Source organism: Balaenoptera acutorostrata, chromosome 21 (assembly GCF_949987535.1).
Source record: "Balaenoptera acutorostrata chromosome 21, mBalAcu1.1, whole genome shotgun sequence".
NCBI classification, from domain to species: Eukaryota; Metazoa; Chordata; class Mammalia; order Artiodactyla; family Balaenopteridae; genus Balaenoptera; species Balaenoptera acutorostrata.
In genome coordinates, this window is record NC_080084.1 from 33,584,272 (window position 1) to 33,601,526 (window position 17,255).

General features: G+C 43.3%; 1 protein-coding gene across 3 annotated transcripts in view; it reads left to right on the forward strand.

The window, feature by feature from the left end:
* Positions 1-15,902, forward strand: part of LOC114238699 (beta-defensin 103A-like) — an 81,829-nt gene extending 65,927 nt beyond the window's left edge. Inside the window, exons 1-3 of one of the 3 annotated variants that reach the window (XM_028168218.2) lie at positions 6,714-7,969; positions 14,879-15,042; positions 15,704-15,902. In XM_028168218.2, coding sequence (XP_028024019.1) covers positions 14,985-15,042; positions 15,704-15,849 — 204 coding nt within the window. In that variant the 5' untranslated portion in view covers positions 6,714-7,969; positions 14,879-14,984 and the 3' untranslated portion in view covers positions 15,850-15,902. Of the gene's footprint in view, positions 1-6,713; positions 7,970-14,864; positions 15,043-15,703 lie in introns of those variants that run through there. The other 2 variants (XM_057537395.1, XM_057537394.1) reach the window with 2 other exon arrangements.
* The last annotated feature ends 1,353 nt before the right edge of the window (positions 15,903-17,255 follow it).

Genomic DNA, 17,255 nt, shown 5'->3' on the forward strand with positions numbered 1-17,255 from the left:
TTTGTCAATTATAACTCAAATTTAAAAATCAAGAAGTCAAAAATAAAATAAAAAGGACATGGTCTAATTAATTTAAAAGAGAAAGAAAACAAGAAGGGAAGGAAGGAAGAAAGAGGGAAAGGAGGGAAGTTTTTGAGAACCAGGAATCCAGACAGGAACAATGAGACAAGTTTTAAGGAAGCGTAGTTTGACTCAATAAGGAGAAAAGTAAAACAATAGCCATAGCAGCTGAAAATAAAGTGGGATCCTTTTGGGAACAGTGAGTTCACCAACATTAGAAGTGTTCAAAAAGAGGCAGGATTCAACCACCACGTGAGGCATTTTATGACATGACCTTGAAGATCCCTTTAAATCTTGAGATTTTGTTGCTGATAAAGCAAGGAAACAGTCACTTTTAAAAAGTGAGTAAACTCCCCTAGAAGCATGGCTTTGACCATTTCAGCTTGGTTATATTTCCTCATATGGAGAGAAGGCACACTCACCGCCCTATGCCTACCTCATGGGGATTTGAGAATGGTTAGTCTTAGATAAGATTTGAAGCCCTCCCCCCTTGATCTCTTCTCCCCACAGAAAATGAGGGTTGATTCTTATCTCTGTTACCTCATTCTGCATGAATCTTCAAAGGACGAGTCATTACCAGAAATCTGGATTTTCCTGCAGAATCTCTAGTCCTTTCATTACCGGGCTTGGTGGCAAGGTTTATTAGCAGAAGCAGGACTGTGTGTTTGGTCATGTTCCCCCAGAATAATCTGGAGGCACCTGCATGGCCAGAGGATGGAGGTTCCCAGTCAGGAGATCCCCTTGGCTGGCTGGGGAAGGTGGTCCCAAGAGCTGGAAGCACCGCAGCCTGTCAGGAAGAGAGTTCTGATGTGGAGAGACCCAGAGACCGTGACATTCCCCTCAAGAGCAGAAGTAGAGAGACCACCCTGTGGAGACACACACACACACACACACACACACACACACACACACACTCACACAGTGATAGACAGGAGGAGGTAGGAGACAGACAATGACAGACACAAGAACACAGAGACAGAAGAATAAGGCAGAGAGAAAGCAAGAGCCAGACAGAGAGAAGAGGTGAATGTGATGCATAAAACAGGGTAAAAGATTGGAAGAAGACACAGGTGTTGGGGGGCGGTAACAGAAGAAGACAGATCGCTCAAGGGAGACTGAAATGAAGAAAAAATATTTGGGTACACGTTATGGTTTCCTTTTTTGAGTAAACAGGTGCAGTTTTGCAGAGGGTCTCCAGGCCGATATCTGGAGCTTCTACATGTCCCCAGGGAAGAGGCAGATATGAAAAGAGTCCGTGAAGTGAGACTTAAATAGAAACTTCGGGCAGCTGAGCAGGGCAGCCTGTGACACGGAGCACCATTGTCTCGAGCAAAATCTAGTTCCGAAGAGGCTACAGAGAACCCACTGGACGAGGCAAATCTGACCCTTTGGAAAGCAGTGGGTCCCACCCTAGCCATCCCAGAGGTCTTTTGCTCAGTGAGCCATGACATTCACAACAATATATGACAGTCTGGTGACTCAAAATACCAACCCCCAGGAGAATAAAGTCCAGGCCATTATCAGTAATTTTCCTAAAATGTGTACTGTGCTTGAAAACATCTAGATATTTTGTTGATTTCCCCCCCCCCCCATTTTTGTCGGTTTTGTAGAGTTCCTTAGCTGGGTGTGGAGTTCTGGACAGGTGTTGTAAGCTGTGCGTATGTGTACATAACTACAGAGCTAAAGCTGAGATTTGGCCCTGGGCCAGAGTGTTTCCTAAAACAGATATGACTTGTGAAATGCTTATTACAAAACACAAAAAATCCTCAAAATGAAACAAATTGTAAGTCACAGTAATTTAAGTTTGTATGTACATATATACATATATTATATAGACTGTATTTTTTCTGAGCTGAGACCTAGTGCTCAAAAGAATGAGAAGACAAATGCAAACAACATAGATAAATAGAAAAATGTGTACATGACTGTCAAGTTGGGGGTGGTGAGAAGGAAGGAGGTGGAAGGAGAAAGAATGGGAGAGAGAAAAGGAAAGAGAAATCAAGGATTCACGGAGATTGTTAGAGGATAAATGACATCAGGTAGAGGGGCAGTGAAGACCTGCAGGAGGTGGAAAAAGGGGAAGTTTTTCAGGCTCTTAGGTATCAGGGGCAGAGGGAATGTAAGACAGGTGTTGGTTCCATCTGAGCTAGAGACAATTCTGTAATTCTGTGTGTGTGTGTGCGCACCTGAGCGTGCATCTCCCCATAAAGGCTGTGGGAGGGATGAGAGGTCTTCTAGAGCTGTGGCAGAGAGAGCAGAGAATGTTAACAACTGTGGCAAACTGGACACACACCCTGCCTGGGCTCTCAGCTGGATCTCCCTGGGGTCTGCGCCGCAGGACCCGTGGATGCTGATCTTGTGACACAGCTGGATTTCACACAGGGCAGATGGAGTCATCAGGTGGTCAATATCCTGGACTCAAGACATAATCAGAAGGTAAGAGAACACCCTTGCTCTGTTTCAGAGAAGATCTCAGTGCAAGATCGCACATAATTTAAGTGGCTCCCTAAAGCCCCTCAGAGCCAGGCATTATGAAGAAGTGAGACAGGCCCATGAAAAATAATGCATGGGGGTCCCGCACTGCATGGGGGGGGGTCTCATTCTGTGTAAAGGGGGAGAGAGATCTTTGGATACTCCTTGATGTTACAGTATGAGAATATGGGTTGAATCATCGAATTTTCCTGAAGATGCCAGAAATCTGGATTTTTCTGCAGAATCTCTAGTCCTTTCAACGTGGGCAATTGTATCAAAATAAGTTGGTGGGCTGTATTTTACCTATGGGTTGCCAGTTCACAACTCTCATTCCGAGGCAGGAATCGGTTTGACTCAATTAAATGAAATATGAAGATTTAGACCTGTAATAACCTCAGAAATGCATTATCCCTGTTCTTTTGGCAGGCGGAGAGGAAATGGAAGGCCCAGAGTGGGTTAGCAGCTAACCTAAACTCACACAGTAAATTTGTCAAAAACCTTGAGACCGAAAATCTCAGGTCTCCCAATCTCATATAGAGTATTGTTTGTACCATACCTCACCATAGTAGTTAACCATTGCTGCATAACAAATGACCCCAAAACTTTTTTAAATTTAATTTAATTTAGTTTTTTATACAGCAGGTTCTTATTAGTTATCTATTTTATACGTATTAGTGTACACATGTCAATCCCAACCTCCCAGTTCATCCCACCACCACCCCACCACTTTCCCCTCTTGGTGTCCATACGTTTGTTCTCTACATCTGTAAATGACCCCAAAACTTAGTGGCTGAAAACAACAGACATTGTCTCACAATTTCTGTGCATTGTGAAATGCTTAGCTGGGCGCTTCCGGATCAAGGTACTCATGACGTTGCAGACAGGCTGTCAGCCAGCCTGCAGTTCCATTGGAAAGCTCACTTCTCTAAGCTCACTCGGGGGCTTGTTGGCAGGAGCTGGTGCCTCACAGGCTGTTAGATTAAGGGTCTCAGTTCCCCACTGGCTGTTGACCAAAAGTCTTCCTCGGCTCCTCGACACATGGGCCTCTTTGTAGGGCAACTCAAAACACAGCACCTGGCTTCCCTTGGCATCAGCAAGTAAGAGAGCAAGTGGGAACCCAAAACTGAGCCCACACTCTTTTTATAGCCTAATCTCAGGAGTGGCGTCCATCACTTCTGCCACATTGGGATTGTATAATAAATATAAATGTGCAAACCTTTAACATGAAAGGAAAAAAAAAAAAAAGTGAGTCAGTGAGGCCAGCCCACAAGCAAAAAGAGAGAGTTACACAGGCACATGAACTCTAGTAATGTAGGTGTCATCTGAGGTCACCTTAGAGGCTGCCTACACACTCGTTATCTTACAAATACATGCCAGGGGCCAGCAAGCCATGGCCCACTGGCTAAATCCAGCTGCTACCTGTTTTCATAAATAAAGTTTTATGGAACAAAGCCACGCCCATGTGTTTATGTATTATTTATGACTGCTTTTGCACTTACACCTACAGAGTTGTGTGGTTGCAACAGAAAGCATATGACCAGCAAAGCCTAAAAGTATGTATTGGCTAGTCTTTTACAGAAAACGTTTTCTGGTTTCTGATGTATGCAATCATAAGACATTTTTTTTTAAAGATGGAAGATTGAGGTGGAGATGCCAAATTCATCACTTGATTGAATTTCTCTTGGTGCTCTGGCATTGTAAATGTCACGGTGGTAGTTCCATAGGACAGTTATCTGGGAAATCTCAAAACAGCTCTGTGGTCTGGGTTGAGTGGGTAAGATATAGCTTCAATTCCCCAAATCCTCTTCTGTTCATTCTCCACCACATATGGTCATTCACCTTTCCACTGGGAAACCCCACTCTAAAAACCTTTGATGAAAAGACGGATACAAAACATAGTTATAATGACCTCAAGTAGTGGAGTAAATATTTAGCATTATCTGTGAGCCTCATGGACCTGGACTCCAAACTTGAATTTTCCCAACTTATTTCATTTCTCTTAGCCTCAATTTCCTTATCCTTAAAATCCAGATTGTAATACTGACTTCATACTTTTTGTCACAAAAAAATGCTTTACAGCACCAGTTACAGGACTAGGTACATAACAGTTCAGGAGATGCCAGTCATTACGTGTAAAGCATTTGATGGTTTCCCATTGCTTATTTCAGCAACAGCCAATAGGTTCATTTCAAGTATCAGTTCTGATTATATAACAGTGCCAGAAGTCCTACATTTTCAAAAATTTTCCCTGGGGTCCTCTTGCCTTTGGATACATTACTTCCTCCACCCCAGCCCCTGGCCCATTGATGAGTTTACTACATGTCTGTTTCCTAAGAGCCACCTATGCCCTAAAATTCCTGCTCAGAGAAGCAGTCAGCAGACCGTGTAGGCTAGCATCAAGAGCTGCTGTCTGGTGAGCTTTCACTGGGGCTGAGCGTGAAATGCAGTCAAAGAATCTGATTGAAGTGTAGAAGTATAAACAGAAAGTAAAGCGTCATGAACACTTCATTCTTCTTGGGATGAAAACATTGCTGTCAGATAGGTAGGAGGTCTTTAGGGTGACCTTATATGAATTTTTGATGTAATAGCCTTGATTTTGCCCTCAGGAGTCAAGAGATCAGCCCCACTTGTTGGGTGTGATTTTAGACTCTGGGAAAATGCACACAGCATCACATTACCGCTAAGGCTTCAAATTCCTCAAATAGTTTGAGCTTGTTAGAAGGTGTCACATCTTCAGCCTGGCTCTCTCTCCAGAGCATGTCTCCCTTCATGCCTGCCGGGGGTCACCACCTTGATTGTCTCTCCCCATTCATGATACCACCATCTACCTGTCCCCTGAACAGAACACTGGCGGTCTTCCTAGCCTGCTTCCTCTCACTCTTAATTCCTTCTCTCATGCTCAATCGTACCAACATTGGATTCTACCTTCTGGCTGGTTCTCGCTCTCAAGTCTGTCTCTTTATCCCATTGTTTTGGGAACTAAAGAGCCCTCACTTCAGCTCTTGGTCTCCTGACCTTTAGCCTCATAATCCTCTAACCCACCCTCCAAATTATATTTGCTGTAAATTTTTTGCTAAATTATAAATTCATTCAGATTGTTGTCCTTTGTAAGTCCTTTGTTGACTTTGCATTGCCTGCTGAGGTTGTCTATTTCCTAACTCTTCTGGTATTATTTCTCCTTTATGATATTTTTTTTCTAAGTTTCCTAGTTTGAAAATACCTCCAATTATTCAAAGGATGAAAGCAATGTAAGACATGAATATCTACTTTCTCATTAACACAAGGACACAAGTAAAAAGACACCATCTATTAAAGGTGATAAGAAATGTTCACAAATAGTGATAGTATATGACATTTACTAAGGAGTTTGGCAATAGCTCCAAGTGTAGTACAAAATGCGCCCTGCATACATGCAGAGTAGAGAGCAATCACTTTCAGCCAGGGTGGTCGGCATCGTGAGGAGTTGGTATTTGAGCAGGGCTCTGTAGATGGTGCAAACAGTTGTGTGGAATGAGTTGACTGGACACACTGATTGAATTTGAGTAATTAGCAAAAGAGAAGAATCAGAAAGAATTAAATATATAAAGATGATGGGATACCTTATCTAGCTTCTCTAAGTCTTGGCTTCCTCAACTGTGAAATGCAGATAATTATATTAACCTTATTGAATTATTGCACAATTCAGGTAAAATAAATGCATATAGATTGCTCAGCATGGTGTCTGCATGTAGTCTGTGCTCAATAAATGTCCACTATCATGATGATGACGATCATCATCATTATTATCATTGCTATGATAATATTAAATTCTTGAAGATGTTCCCTTTTATGGCCTTGGAGAACAGAAAGAGGAAAAATTCCATAATAAACCAAAGACAGCAATCAAATGATAGGAGGAAATTGGAAAGTGTATGTCTTTTATATAATGTCAAATGCCTGTGTCTTTCCACCATTAGTGAAGGGCACAGAGCCCAGAGACTAAATATTGTTTATCTATGTATCTGTCAAGGCACCAGGTCCCAAGGTCCTAATATAGAGCAACTATCCACAAAGTTTTTTGGATGTTGAGTTGAAGTAGAGGGACAGGTTTCAAGATTGAAAGTAGCCCCACAAGTCACGTGTCGCAAAGAGATCAAATCAAATGATTACTGGCAAAGAAGCCATTGGATTGAAGATGTCAAAGTCATTGTTGAACTTGGAGAGAGTGCCTTTGATGTATTTCTTGAGACAGATGCCGGAAAGCAATAAATTGAGGACCAATGGGTTGAGGGAATATATACCGGTATAGACCACTCTTGAGAAATTTGATAATAAATGAGCAAAGATAGTGAAGTAATGGTTTGAGGGGAAAAAAGGGTCAAGGAGAGATTATTTTTAAGTAGAGAATTAAGTGTGATTGTGGGCCATAACAAAGGAGCTGGTAGAGAAAGAGAGGGTAAGAAAGTGGCATGAGAGAGAAAGAGGATAAATAATGGTATGTGGTTAAAAGAGGTGGATTCTAAAGGTATAGAGAGAAGAGCCTCGGAAAAGAGAAGTACTCCCTCTAAAACAGAAAGAAAGAAGCAAGAACAGTAAAAATATACAAATTTGAGGGAGAGCCTGGAACATGGAGATTCACTGGGGAGAGTTGGCTCCTGTATCCTCCATTCCCGTCAGTTAAAAATACTTGGTGAGAGAAAGAATTAATTTTTAGAGCCCTGCATATGTCTTTTACATCTTTGCTTAATTTGTGTACTCTAAACCATCAGGGTATCTTCTTCCTCAAAAAAAGATATCATCAGGTGTCTAAGCTACAAAGAGAAATATAGGGAATAGCCAAAAATTTATTTAAGCTGTATTAATTCAGGAGACATTTCTCCCCCTGGCAGGAGTCAACCTGGGTGTGTCCAGAAATGAAGAGTCTACCCTTTAAGCTCCAGCCTGAGTATAATATGAATGTTCATTCAGCGAACCCAAGGTCTTTTCTGCAGTGAACTCTTCCCTTCCCTTCCAGCAGACACAAAGTAGACACTGCCCAAGGGTTCACCATTGAAGACAATACAAGCTTCTTCCTCTTCCCTCCTGAGAGGTTCTGTTCTCCATGCAGTGGCTCTCATTTTTTTTCTTGTTCTTCTTGTAATATTCTTAGGCAACATCAAGTAAGCATGGTCCTCACTTGAAGCAAAGTCAGGGAGGGTAATTTGAGAGGACTTGGACTTGTGACCCAAGTAGCACCTGAGAGGAGTGCTCTATGCAGAGTTGGTGCAGAATATGGACACAGAATCACTTTGCCAGTGTATTCGCCCTTTACCAAAGCTAAGAAGTATCTCTGTGTCTGCTGGACCCATGAGTAAAATCCTGAGGGATAGTCTGTCATCAAGGCAACGGTGAGGCATCAATGGATCTGGCTGGCTTAGAGTGGTCCACGTTCAGAGGAGTGGGAAATGGCTGTATGAAGGTAAGACATGGTGGGTGTGGAGAACCTTGAAAAGAAGCCTTAGTGATGTAGCCAAAGAGGATCTTAAGCATCACCTCTTCAAATTAATTTATTTTTCATATAAAGAAATGAGGACTAGAAATGGCAATGTAGGGTGATTTTAGTATTTGGACAATACAGAGTCTTAGTGACTCTCAGTGAGAGACCACTGAGAAGATATGCCCATGGCCTTCCTCAACAGTCTTTGAATCTTAATTCAAAGCTCCTGGGTGGAGAAAACAGGCACACTGCCTCCACTGAGAGCTCTTCCCTCTGGACGATGTCTAGTTGCGCTGAGAACCACTTTGCTGCTGAGGTGTGGAGGAATAGGACAGAGTGGCTGAGATCCAGCCAAGGTCCCTGGCATCAGTGGCCTATCTCACAATGGCCAAGCTCCCGGAGTCATTGATAGACACCACTTGGAGGTAGATTATGTAAATGGTCTTTAAAACACAAAGATTTTTGGAAGAGTTACCACCAGGCTCATTGGCCCAATTGTAAGCATGGCTTTCTCAGCCCTTCTCCTCGGTCTTTATTGAAGGAGATGTTGGAGAGGTCAGCATTTTTTTTATTTATTTTATTTTATTTTGTTTTTAACATTTATTTATTTATTTATTTCTGGCAGCATTGGGTCTTTGTTGCTGCAAGCGGGCTTTTTCTAGTTGCAGTGAGCAGGGGCTACTCTTCCTTGCGGAGCACGGGCTCTAGGTGCGTGGGCTTCAGTAGTTGTGGCACGTGGGCTTCAGTAGTTGTGGTACGTGGGCTTTAGTAGTTGTGGCTCACGGGCTCTAGAGCACAGGCTCGGTAGTTGTGGCACACGGGATTTGTTGCTCCGTGGAATGTGGGATCTTCCCAGACCAGGACTCAAACCTGTGTCCCCTGCATTGGTAGGCGGATTCTTAACCACTGCACCACCAGGGAAGTCCAAGTTCAGCATTTTAGATCATTTAAATCTTAGATCTACAGCTTGGTGCTTTGTGACCACCTAGAGGGGTGGGATAGGGAGCATGGGAGGGAGACGCAAGAGAGAGGAGATATGGGGACATGTGTATATGTTTCACTTTGTTATAAAGCAGAAACGAACACACCATTGTAAAGCAATTATACTCCAATAAAGATGTTAAAAAAAAATCTTAGATCTAATTTTTCATGAATTCTTGTCGTCACCCCCACTACCAAATGAATGCAGACTTGTCCCCATGCTTGTCCGCTTGGCTAGACTAGACGGTTCACTGTTCCCTAACTTGCCCTGTTTCCCCACCATGTGCTCTGACTCCTGGGGTGACCAGTTGTGTCTCTGACTCTGTTCCACCTGATCAACCAGATCATGAGTCCATGACTCATGGTGAGCCAGGCATCCCTCACGCCCACACTTGTCTGTTCTTTGCACTTCCTCCCTTCACCTTTCTATTGATATTTCCTCTATTTTTTTTTTGCACAGTGGATGGAGCAAAATGTCAAATAAAATGTTCACAATTCAAGAGTATTTTCAGGAAGCTAAAGGGTCAACAATGTTTGCTCATGCCTGGGAGATGCACAAATGCCAAGAATACTTGTTGCCTGAAGATGATATAAAGTATTAGTCCACACCCAGGGGGTTTGGTGGAGACAGCTCAGTCACCTAGTGTGAAATACAGCCTTTGCTTTCCTGGCCCAAGTCCCCATGTTGAAATGTAGCTTTCTGACTTGGGTTTGAAGGGAAGACCGTATCTTTTAAAGCAGGAATAAAGGCTCAGATGCCTACAGGAAATATGCAAATATATTAATGTATGAAGCAGGGGAATAAGACTAAGTGGTAAGCTGATTTTTAAGCCTCCATGGAGACAAAACAAAATACCTCCATAGATGGCCCCAAACTAAAAGCCTACAGTTTGCCACCCTTCCAGAAGAAAAGGCAGTCTATGGTTACATAGTTAAGGAAAGGTTTTGTCTCTCCTGTTTTCTTGCTTACATTCTTCTGGAGAAAAATAATTAAGCTAAAATAACAGTGATAACTTGGAATTCTAGAAGCTGCCTCACCTACAATGGGAAGCACACAATTGTGAGAATGTGTAAACAAAGGGCCACAATTAGTTGGTAGCAACCAGCAACTCTATACCATCGTCTCAAAGCTCCCACTTTATGCTAAATCTTAAGATGCTGCTAAAGTAGACAGGAGGGCAGTGTGTAGCAAAGTATCATTCTAGCTGCTGACAACGTAGTATTGGCACCAGAAGGGGAAGAATGAACAGAACTTTAATAGTGTTATGATTTACAGCATGGACTTGGAAGACGGTCAAAATCCAACAAGGGAAATTGAAGTAAATATAAGAATCTCAAATGGGAGGAGTTTAATATGGACAACTGGTTATAGAGGTGATAGGAGAGCTGAGAAATCAAACCTATGGTGAGTCACCTCAGCATTTGCAACAGCAGAAAGGCACTACTATCCCTGGGGCTAGAGGAACCAAGACAGGAAGGAGGTAACCTTCCCAAAGCCTGGGATATGGACTGCACAGCAGAAGCTGGGGTCGTGGTGGACCTGCCTGTGGAAGCCAGGCCCATGGATGAAGTAGCTTTCTGGTTGAAATTGAAAGCACAGAGGAGATGCCTTCTGAAGTTCATGAAGATAAATATCTCGACTTCTCACCAATTCCTGCCTTCTCATCTTCTACCAGTGCATCCCTTTGGCAAATCTACATGGTGCCTGGAGGGCAGGAGTGGCTGGGAAATGTACACAGTTCCCTACAGCTCAGGGCACTGCCATTTACTAGCTGGCTGGCCTCGGGAAAGTCACTCAGCCTCTCTGAGCCTCAGTTTCCTCATCTGTAAAATGGGATAATGCATATCCTTGCCTATATAACTTAAATAACGGTGGTCATGACAAGATTAAAATGGCTGCAAAGGAGAGCGGCTGAGTCACACTCAGACTGTGTGAAGATAAAGAAGAGTGGAAATCCTGCAAGGGAACCCATGCCACAACCTTTGCGCTACCTTGTTATTGCTAACCAGACCTCATTGGTTATTCTTCCCCAGACCACATGGGTGATCCATGGTAATTTGCAGTTTACAAGTCAATTTTATATCATTAACTCATAGGGCTTTCACTGTGGACTAAACAGGATATTGATTACTCTCTGTGCTTTACTGCTGAGGTACAGATGCTCAAAGAGCTTAAGGAATTTATTCAGGTAAACCCAAATAATAAATCGTAGAGCTGAGAGTTAAATGGGAACGTCTCACTCCAACCTGGAGCTCTGCCCTCCACATAGTACTGTCCCTGGACCAAAAACTTCGATCAACCAAATCTCTGCTCCATATTTTAAAACCAGAGTTTAAAAAATAAATAAAGGATTAGAGGAGATGAGAGGAAAGTCTGACAGGAGTGAAAATAGTTGAATTACTCAAGTCTCTCCTCTCTCCACCTAATCAACATAGAAAAATGCTGACTCACAGCAGGGAGAAAGCCCAGCACATTCAGTCAGCAGGGTCTGCACCTCCAAGCCCTGTGAGTCAAGGCCCTCTCGGCCTGGGGAGTCTCTCCTGCTCTTGTCAATGTCAGACTCATGGGCGTGTGTGAATTATTCAACGGTAAACGTGTAACTGCTATTGCTTGAGAGGCCAAAAGTATTGGTGACATAAAAAAAGCTATAATAAGTCAAAAAGAAGGCAAATCAGAGTTACCAGTGGCTCCCCACGGCAGAGAAGTGAAGAAGAGTCTCACTCTCCTATTGTTGGAATTTTTACGACAAATAAGCGTAACTTTTATAAACATCTTAAAATACAGAAATGTTCCTCAAACTTCATTTTGCGAGTGGGGTGAATACCACTGCCATGGCCCACTCCACAGTCCCCAGCTTCCAAATTAGCTGACAAGAAAAAGAGGCTTGGGGGCTTCCCTGGTGGCGCAGCGGTTGAGAATCTGCCTGCCAATGCAGGGGACACGGGTTCGAGCCCTGGTCTGGGAAGATCCCACATGCCGCGGAGCAACTGGGCCCGTGGGCCACAATTACTGAGCCCGCGCGTCTGGAGCCTGTGCTCCGCAACGAGAGAGGCCGCGATAGTGAGAGGCCCGCGCACCGCGATGAAGAGTGGCCCCTGCTCGCCGCAACTAGAGAAAGCCCTCGCACAGAAACGAAGACCCAACACAGCCATAAATAAATTTAAAAAAAGAAAAAGAAAAAAGAAAAAGTGGCTTTCACTCCCAAAGAACCTCTTATGAAATAGTGGTGTTGCCTTAGAAAGCCCTCCCTGCTTTGAAGGGACAGGTTAGACCCTGGGTTCACCATGGAGGTCTGCTCTCCAAGTGGAAAAGGAAGTCCTCCCCGGTAACCGGAGCTCTGAGGGCCCCAGCCCCGCGCCTGGGCGGAGAGCTGCTCCTAATTCTCCATGGCACCCCAGCAGCCATCACTTTTACCCCCTGTGAGGCCAAGTGAGACTCTTTACCCAGTCAGCACCTGCCGCCCAGAATTAATCTCCCTCCCCAGTGAAACATGTCCGCATTGGGGAATCAAATTAGTGCAGCCACTGTGGAAAACGGTATGGAGGTTTCTCCAAAAAACTAAAAATAGAACTACCATATGACCTGGCAATTCCATTCCTGGGTATATATTCAAAAAAAAAACGAAAACCACTAATTTGAGAAGATACATACACCCCAGTGTTCATAGCAGCATTATTTACAATTGCCAAGACTTGGAAGCAACCTAAGTGTCCATCAACAGATGAATGGACAAGGAAGATGTGGTATATGTATATAATGGAATACTACTCAGTCATGAAAAGAACAAAATAATGCCATTTGCAGCTACATGGATGGACTTGGAGGATATTATGCTAAGTGAAATAAGTCAGACAGAGAAAGACAAATACTGTACAATATTGCTTATTTGTGGAATCTAAAAAATACAACAAACTAGTGAATATAACAGAAAAGAAGCAGACTCACAGATATAAAGAACAAACTAGTAGTTACCAGTGGGGAGAGGGAAGGGGGAGGGGCAATATAGGGAGAGGGGAGTAAGAGGTACAAACTATTATGTATAAAATAAGCTACAGGGCTTCCCTGGTGGCGCAGTGGTTAAGAATCTGCCTGCCAATGCAGGGGACACGGGTTCGAGCCCTGGTCTGGGAAGATCCCACATGCCGCGGAGCAACTAGGCCCGCGAGCCACAGCTAGTGAGCCTGCGCGTCTGGAGCCTGTGCTCCCAACAAGAGAGGCCGCGATAGTGAGAGAGGCCCGCGCACCGCGATGAAGAGTGGCCCATGAAGAGTGGCCCCCGCTTGACGCAACTAGAGAAAGCCCTCGCACAGAAACGAAGACCCAACACAGCCAAAATAAATAAATAAATAAATTTTAAAATAAGCTACAAGGATATATTGTACAATACGGGGAATATAGCCAATATTTTATATTAACAACATTATAATACAGGGAATATAGCCAGTATTTATTTTTTTAAAGTGTGACTCACTATACTATATACCTGTAACATATAATATTGTACATCAACTATACTTCAACTAATTAACTAATTAAAATTAAAATGTCTACTTTGTCTCAAATCCTGAACTGATGAGGGAAATTAGATTTTAAAAATATGGAGTGTCTACAACTCCAAACTCTTCTTAAATCTGCTATCCAAACTTGCCTTTCAGCATGAATTACCTTTCTTCTACATTTCTACAGCCTTGTGCTTGAACCCTTATTATGGCCCATATTAAAATCCATTCTCTATGGTTTATTTGACACTATGCCCGTCTACATGGGAGTTCCCTGAGAGAAAGCGCCAGAACTGGCCCCTCTTTGTATTTTACCCCTTCTATCCCCTCACCTACCCCAAGCACATGGTACTTTATCTATAGTGGGAGTTCAGAATTTGCTTACAGAATCCGATAGGTACAACAGGATCCTGAACCCACAGTCCTAGATCTAAGACACCCCAGAACCCTGGCGGGCCCATTACAGTTGCTTTCACACAAAGCAACAGCCAACCAACACCATGATGATTTCAGCTTCCAAGGAAATAATCTATCGAGTATAACCCACTGATTGGATTTCTTAACAGTTAAGCCTAATAATTTTTTTAAAAAGCAGTTGGCCCCCTAAATATTGAATCTCTATCCAGTGGAAATCACCTGACCCCTGGACTGCCTTGAATGCTCATGACACAGGAGTAACCAGAGGTCGTAAATGTATCTTCCGAAGCCCCTCATTTGTATAGGGAGTGTCACCAATGAGGAGGAGATGTCAGTCCATCAAATGTATCACCTCAGCATCCGCTTTCTCTGATAAAGGAAAATGAGACACCTTCTTGACTCATGATTTGGTAGTTTTCAGACAACAATGAAGTATAAGCTGTGTTTCACCCAAGGTGCAACACCCCGTCACAGGCCAAGGGGCATAAGGGCAGGGTCTCTGGAATGTAGCCCACTTTTCCTCCCTTCCCACACTACTTAAAAGCTGATCCTGTTTCAGAGCAATTTCAGGCGTATCCGTGCAGGCTCAGGGCGTGGCCTAGCCCCAGTTTACACCTAGATTCTGAATATACCAGTCTTGGACTGGACTGATGTGCTTTCCAGTGGCCCTCGGGCTCTCCCAGGACTTTAGGAAGAGAGAAAAGCTTAGAAGGACCACAGTGGAGACAGGTGAGCTCCCAGCTACATGCCCTAGGACTCCGTGCAGGAGCAGGTAGGTCTTTCCCACCTGTGCTGACAGCCAGATCTGAGCCAGACCTACACAAGCACCCAGAGCTTACAGGCATCAGGACAGCCCTGTGCCCACATCAAGCTCTGTGTCCCCCTTAGGTTTGTAATTAACTCCTGGGAGGAATGGGCGTGGTCTGCTTTGTAAGATACGTTGGCATGAAGCATCAGGAAATACGTCATATTGTCATAGCTGTAATATTACAGGAATTGCAGCTTTTGAATGCTTCTCCCTGTGGCTGTGGACCTGGAGCCTTTATAAAGCGAACCGGTGCTCCCTCCTGCCCAGTCGCAGCTGCGAAGCCGGCCAGCCATGAGGGTCTACTACCTTCTCTTTGCATTGGTCTTCTTGTTCTTGCTGCCTCTTCCAGGTAAGAGGGGCTGGGAAATGAGAGGGCTGAAAAGATTGAGAATATATAATTCAGAGTCAGCACCCCCCATTCTTCTGGGAATTTTAGACCAAATAGATTTATTGTCTGGGAACTAGACATAACCAATTTTTTCTTCCTGACAAAGACCATTAAGAACCTTAAAGTAAGTGTCTCGATCTCTTCTGATTTACTCTTAAGAGAAAAACCAGATCACAAAAGCCACCCCTTCTATGTAAGGCTGTTATACCTGCTAATGAGACAGGAAGAAAGTGATGTAAAATTTTAATACCAAGAGGAAAAATTGACAGTCTGAGAACAGAAGCACAGACTTCTCTTTTATTAGCTTAGTGGTTGGTGGTAGAGTCTTTTGGCCTCTAGAGAGTCCCGGGGGACCACCGTGGCCCCGGCCTCCCAGGTGTCAGTTCACGAGGGGGTTGCCCGTGGTCATGCCACTTTCTCAGCACCTCGGCGGTTTATGGCTGAGCTGAACCTGTGGACACATTGTTAGTTGCTTAGTCCCACCTTCTACTTTACTCCTGATGGTATAGAAAAAGGAAAAAGAAATAAAAGAAAGGCCACAGATCAGTTATTTGAGGAATTCCAAAAGCCTAGGTCTTGCACTTCCTAAAACCTTCCCGTGCTTTCCGTTTCTTCATTGCAGGCAGTGGAGGAATCATAAATATATTACAAAAGTATTATTGCAAAATAAGGGGTGGCCGGTGTGCTCTGTTTGGCTGCCTTCCATGGGAGACATCCTCAGGCCGTTGTTCCCAGAGTGGTCGAAAATGCTGCCTAAGGAGAAAATGAAAAATCCAGAAGCACGATGAGAATATTGCCAAGTGTGAAAATGCTCCCTCGAAGTCTATAGAAGCCAAATCAAATTAAAGATTTTTTACAAAAAAATTAGAAGTCTGATTTTTTTTTTCTTTTAGTTCTGGTTATTGTGTTAGTTGTTACCAAACAGGTGACTTAGAAAGTGCTGGTGACTCACCTTTAATTCAAATAAAGTATAATCTCTAGAGCAATCCACAAGGGGATCTAAACTAGTGTTCCAAGGGTTATCAGATTTTATTCCTCTTTTGTTTTCTTGATATTGAGTTGCATGAGCTGCTTGTATATTTTGTAGATTAATCCTTTGGCAGTTGCTTCATTTGCAAATATTTTCTCCCATTCTGAGGGTTGTCTTTTCATCTTGCTTATGACTTCCTTTGCTGTGCAAAAGCTTTTAAGTTGCATTAGGTGCCATTTGGGTTTTTTTGTTTTGTTTTTATTTCCATTTCTTTAGGGGGTGGGTCAAAAAGGAGCTTGCTGTGATTTATGTCATAGAGTGTTCTGCCTATGTTTTCCTCTAAGAGTTTTATAGTGTCTGGCCTTACATTTAGGTCTTTAATCCATTTTGAGTTTATTTTTGTGTATGGTGTTAGGGAGTCTTCTAATTTCATTCTTTTACATGTAGCTGTCCAGTTTTCCCAGCACCACTTATTGAAGAGGCTGTATTTTCTCCATTATATATTCTTGCCTCCTTTATCAAAGATAAGAGGGTGTGGAGAAAAGGGAACCCTCTTGCACTGTTGGTGGGAATGTAAATTGATACAGCCACTATGGAGAACAGTATGGAGGTTCCTTAAAAAACTAAAAATAGAACTACCATATGACCCAGCAATCCCACTACTGGGCATATACCCTGAGAAAACCATAATTCAAAAAGAGACATGTACCACAATGTTCATTGCAGCACTATTTACAATAGCCAGGACATGGAAGCAACCTAAGTGTCCATCGACAGATGAATGGATAAAGAAGATGTGGCACATGTATACAATGGAATATTACTCAGCCATAAAAAGAAATGAAATTGAGTTTTTTGTAGTGAGGTGGATGGACCTAGAGTCTGTCATACAGAGTGAAGTAAGTCAGAAAGAGAAAAACAAATACCCTATGCTAACACATATATATGGAATCTAAAAAAAAAATGGTTCTGATGAACCTAGGGGCAGGACAGGAATAAAGATGCAGACGTAGAGAACGGACTTGAGGACACGGGGAGGGGGAAGGGTAAGCTGGGACAAAGTGAGAGAAGTGGCATGGACATATATACGCTACCAAATGTAAAATAGATAGCTAGTGGGAAGCAGCCGCATAGCACAGGGAGATCAGCTCAGTTCTTTGTGACCACCTAGAGGGGTCGGATAAGGAGGGTGGGAGGGAGATGC